We start from the raw sequence: 5,144 nt of genomic DNA, 5'->3' as shown, positions 1-5,144 counted from the left end.
AAAAAAAAAAAAAATTTGAGTACATTGTAGCTGTCTTCAGACACACCAGAAGAGGGCATCAGATCCTATTATGGATGGTTGTGAGCCACCATATAGTTGCTGGGAACTGAACTCAGGACCTCTGGAAGAGCAGTCAGTGCTCTTAACCGCTGAGCCATCTCTCCAGCTCCCTGTTTTCTTTTCTAGAGAAGTCAAATATAGCTATTCTACAAGATTTCCTTCCTTATGTATACAATGTATACAGGTATCATCAATATATATGGACATACCTACAAATTAGTAATCTTAGGTCTTTATTCTCCTGAATTTCACAGTGATATAGGTCATTTTCACTAACATCTTTTGGCCATTGTGGGTGTTTTTTCCCCACTCTTTCTTCTTTTTATTTGTGGAAGGAACAATCCTCAGTTCCCGATTTTAGCCAATATACTGAACAGAATGCATTCAATTAAAGGCACATTTCTCTTTATTAAAAAGAAATTGTAGGATTCTTACCCCATCTCCAGTTTTATGAAAGTCAAGGTTGGGCAGTGTTGGCATATGAACAAAAGCTTTTTTCCTTAGTCCACTGTAGCAATATGTAATAAACAGTTAAGGCTGAAAGCACTTTAAGTGGGCTGCCTATAAAGATAGCACTTGAGAAGGAACTGTTTGTAAAATGTGAATACAATCACTAGGAGATAACATATACTTTGGGAATTTGTCAATAAAAGCACAATGTACTAGCAGAAACTCAGAATACTTCAGTGCTTTTAAAACTAAACATTTCTTGTAGAATGTTCAGTATAACTGTCTTAAAAGGAATCTCATCTGTTATAACATTATGAACAAATGTTCCCACTATGCAGTGCCAGCCAGCAGTAACAAGCAGGTCAGAGGGAAGGAATCACCAGATGGAAACCTGGCAAAGGGATAGGAAACTTGAGTAGGGGCAGAGGGACAAAAACAACCCTTAAGAGTATCACAAGGGCTTTAACCTTTATATTTCTTTTTCCACTGAAACATACAGGATTATCACCTGTAACATGCCAAAGACACATCAAGACCTTTTACGTCTGAATTCAGGAAACAAGGCTAGAGTGGTGCACCTGTGACTCCTTTAGAAAAGCAGCCTTCTTCCTTATTAGCCCCTTCTCTTATTGCCACAGTAGCTAACTTAAGGCTTTAAAAAAGGCCATGAGCTGAGCAAGGAGGGTATGAATGCATTTCTAATAAAAGATAGTCTCTACTTGCAAATGTTCATTACAATTAATCATTGGTCCAGTTTGAGGCATTTGGCTTCTGCTACATCATCAATACTGGATCCTTTTTGGGACTCCTTTCAGATACTCTGTGTCACAGAGATCCTGCAGCTTTGGATCTGCAGGATCCGCCCTTTCATGGACTCCAGTAGATCACAGATGGAGTAGATGTTGGGGTGGGCCAACTCAAAGCTGTAGACCTGGGCCTGGAAGGTAGCTGAGTTAGTCAGCCCACCAGTTTCTCTAGTGCCCGAACCATCAGGGTAAGGTCTCTAGCACTGCCCTTGCGAGATCACTCAATGCCACATCCTGCAAAGGGCAGGGTCAACTCTCCTGCTTACATGTCCTCAGGGTCAGCTCAACTATGCTGCCCAGTCTAGGTGCTGCTGGTGAGGGGTAGGGCCAGTTCAGCACAGTGCCTCAAGTATCAGTCTAAACCAGAGCACCTGCATGGGCTTTGGTGGTAACATGGCCTTGGACATCAACACAGGCCCCTGGCTGCCATAAAATCACAGACCCTGACATGCTCCCTCCCTGCAGGAGCATAGGCCACTCAGATCAGCATGTCCCACTGCCCCAGTGGCAACCAATACCATGGATATCTGCTTTGGTGGTAACCTGGACCACAGATCTCAACACAGACTCCAGCTACAGCAGGATCAGCTCTAGGTAGCAGCTCAGGTAAGGACCTCACCATGGCCTCTAGTTCCACTTTCCCCACAATGTATGAACCCCTTGGCCTCACTTTCTCTTCCATCTCTCCATCACACATTCTTCCACTGGGTGTCTTTCTTCTGGCCATCCCAGACCATTGTGGCCAGGGCAGGTACTTGAGTGTCCTTCTTCCAGTCACAATGGGCCAGCCTGTGGTGGACACTTGGGTCAACCTGTAATAAATTCTTACTTTTCATCCCCTTCTGTTTGCTTATATATTATTTCTCTGATACAAAAAGGGTCTTTTCTATGTTCTGCTTTAATGGTTGCAAAAAAAAAAAAAAAAAAAAAGTTAACACTAGTAACTGTCATTGTAAGACAAGATTTTTTTTTTTTGGTTTTTCGAGACAGGGTTTCTCTGTATAGTCCCGGCTGTCCTGGAACTCACTTTGTAGACCAGGCTGGCCTCGAACTCAGAAATCCGCCTGCCTCTGCCTCCCGAGTGCTGGGACTAAAGGCGTGCGCCACCACGCCCGGCCATTCTAATTATTTTTTAACCAGGGAGATTCCCATGTTTTTTGCATTACAGGAGGGAAACAATATAAGCCATCATCTTTCTCCACTTTTACTGCTAAAGCAAAGGTGACTGGATAATAACAAGGTGATAAAAGGGGCTGAAAAACGGCTCAGTGCTTCAAAGCACTTGCAACTCTTACAGAGAGCCTGGATTTGGTTCCTGGCACCCACACTTTGAGGTTTACAGACACCTGTAACTCTAGCTCCAGAGAATTCAACACTTTCTTCTTCTGGTAGCACACATATATGCTACACACAGGTGCATAGGAACACATACATAAATATGAATTTAAAACATAAAATGATAAAACGATAACATCTTGCAGAATCTTAACTTAGAAATCATTTGCTATTTCTTATGTAGTTTGGTAACAGTGGGAGAAATAGCATTTGTAGTTACTCTACTAAGGACTTTAAACTGTTTATTTGTTGATTTACACTTATTTCAAAACGTAGTGGCCAGATGAACTACATTAGCAGATGAGTCTAAAGAGATTCCTGACACCATTCTGATAAAGGATATTTAGATTTGCCTCTAGTGCCTAAACGGCGTGCCTTCATGTTTGGAAAGACGTTTTTCATGATTTTTCCAAAGTCAGCAGCACTTAATGGATGGTAGCCAAGATTGTCACAGTAGCTCCTGCAAAGGAAGGAGAGCAATTCAAACAGTGACAGAATTCAACATCACACAGCATGGTGCTAGTTCAATACACTCTTAGTACAGTGAACCAATGGATATCCCAGTAATTCAGGACAATTTATAAACACTCACTCTGGGGAGCTACATGCTAAATTCAGATTAAATTTGCTTGACTTCCTCTAAGGATCTATAATACTGTTTTCAATGGCATCTGAGAAATTTGTATGAAATTTGTACATAGACAGTATATTGCTATAAAGTTTCCAGCTCTGGTCAAACCCTAGGTCTGAAATGAGTACATGTAAGCCCATCTTGCAGGGCTTTAATTTGTATATACATACAGGTACACCCACAGAGAAGAGATAACTTCCAATCTCAGAGCATTACACAGTTTTAATACCACGGGATGGTTTAAAACTTCAAAACAGTCTCCTCTTCTTCCTCTTCAGCCCCATGATTAAGAGGCTTCCGGGCTTCTGCAGAGATTTCTAGGGGCATGGGTCAGGGTCCTGGCTCCTGGAGGTAAAGCTGAAGAGTAGATTCCTATCCCCAAGCTGGACTGCTTGGATAAGGACCTAAAATCAAGTCCTTGGAGCTCTACCTATTCTCCTCGACCATTAAGGAATCGAGATCATTGGCTTTTTCCTGAGTACACCCCTACAGGATGAGGTTCTAAAGAGCCTGCCAGTGCAGAAGCAGACTTGGCCTGGCTTGAAGACCAGGTTCAAGACTTTTGTAGCTATTGGGGACTACAATGGTCACATTGGTCTTGGTGTTAAATGCTCCAAGGAGGTAGCTACTACCATCTGACAGGCCATAATCTTGGCCAAGCTCTCTTCATCCCTGTGCAGTGAGGCTACTGGGGGAACAAGATTAGCAAGTCTCATACTGTTTCATGCAAGGTGACAGGCCACGGTAGCTCTGTGTTGGTGTGCTTCATCCCTGCCCCTAGAAACACTGGCATTGTCTCTGCTCCTGTGCCCATGAAGATACTGATGATGGCTGGTATTGATGACTGCTACACATCAGCCAGAGGCTATACTGCCACCCTGGGCAACTTTGCCAAGGCCACCTTTGATGCCATTTCTAAGACCTACAGCTACCTAATACCCAACCTCTGGGAAGAGACTGTGTTCACCAAGTCTCCTTATCAGGAATTCACTGATCATCTTGTCAAAACCCACACTGGAGTCTTTGTTCAAGAACATAAGAGATTTTATACAAGAAAAAGAAAGTGAAAAAAGCCCGTTAAAACAAAACAAGACAAACAACCCCCCCCCCCAAACTCCAAAACATGGGCTATGAACTAAGAGACCTTAGAGATCATCTGCACTAATATTTGTACTCCAGTGGTAAGGCTAACACCAAAGGCAATGAGACGTCTCAAAGGTCCAGAGTCACTCTTCCCCTTTGTATCTCTTTAGTTTCATGAAATCTTAGAATTAGAAATGAATTCAGTTTGTATAGCTCAACTTCCTGTCATGTGGAGAAACTGTCATAATTTTAAATATTGGTATCCATGTGAGTACCTCCCTGATAAAGACTGCTCTACTATGAGGTGGCCTATCTAGATTTCAGTAGTTTTAAAGAAAAAGGATTTTATCATTACCCATTGGAAAATTCTAAATAGTCAATGATGCTAACTTATGAGAATTAATAGCGCACATACAGTTATGATTTAGAAAACAAGGGCTGTATTGCAAGCCACAGGTCACGATAGGACAAATGAAGGTGAGGATTAGCTTACATCTCATTTTCCTGCTTTAACTGCAGGGTTCATCAAGCAAAATTTGGTGTCAATTAACACCTAACTCAGCATTAGGTTATGTTATACAAGTTATAAAAAGGTAAAAAACAAAGAATGTTTAGTTTATAGAAAAACTCACTTTTTTTAAAAAAAAGATTTATTTATTTATTATATATAAGTACACTGCAGCTGTCTTCAGACACTCCAGAAGAGGGCGCCAGATCTCGTTACGGATGGTTGTGAGCCACCATGTGGTTGCTGGGATTTGAACTCTGGACCTTCGGAA

At 41.9% G+C, this 5,144-nt stretch overlaps 1 protein-coding gene across 4 annotated transcripts in view; it reads right to left on the bottom strand.

The window, feature by feature from the left end:
- The window catches only part of Rfx7 (regulatory factor X7), a 92,319-nt gene that overhangs the window by 11,876 nt on the left and 75,299 nt on the right, over positions 1–5,144 (bottom strand). For all 4 annotated transcript variants that reach the window (XM_029481237.1, XM_021172436.2, XM_029481238.1 and 1 more), the window contains 2 exons: positions 2,995–3,111; positions 496–580 (listed from right to left, as the gene is read on the bottom strand). In XM_029481237.1, coding sequence (XP_029337097.1) covers positions 496–580; positions 2,995–3,111 — 202 coding nt within the window. The remainder of the gene's footprint in view (positions 1–495; positions 581–2,994; positions 3,112–5,144) is intronic.

This window comes from Mus caroli, chromosome 9 (assembly GCF_900094665.2).
Source record: "Mus caroli chromosome 9, CAROLI_EIJ_v1.1, whole genome shotgun sequence".
NCBI classification, from domain to species: Eukaryota; Metazoa; Chordata; class Mammalia; order Rodentia; family Muridae; genus Mus; species Mus caroli.
The sequence above is the reverse complement of the archived record's forward strand: the minus strand, read 5'-3'. Positions and strand labels throughout refer to the sequence as shown.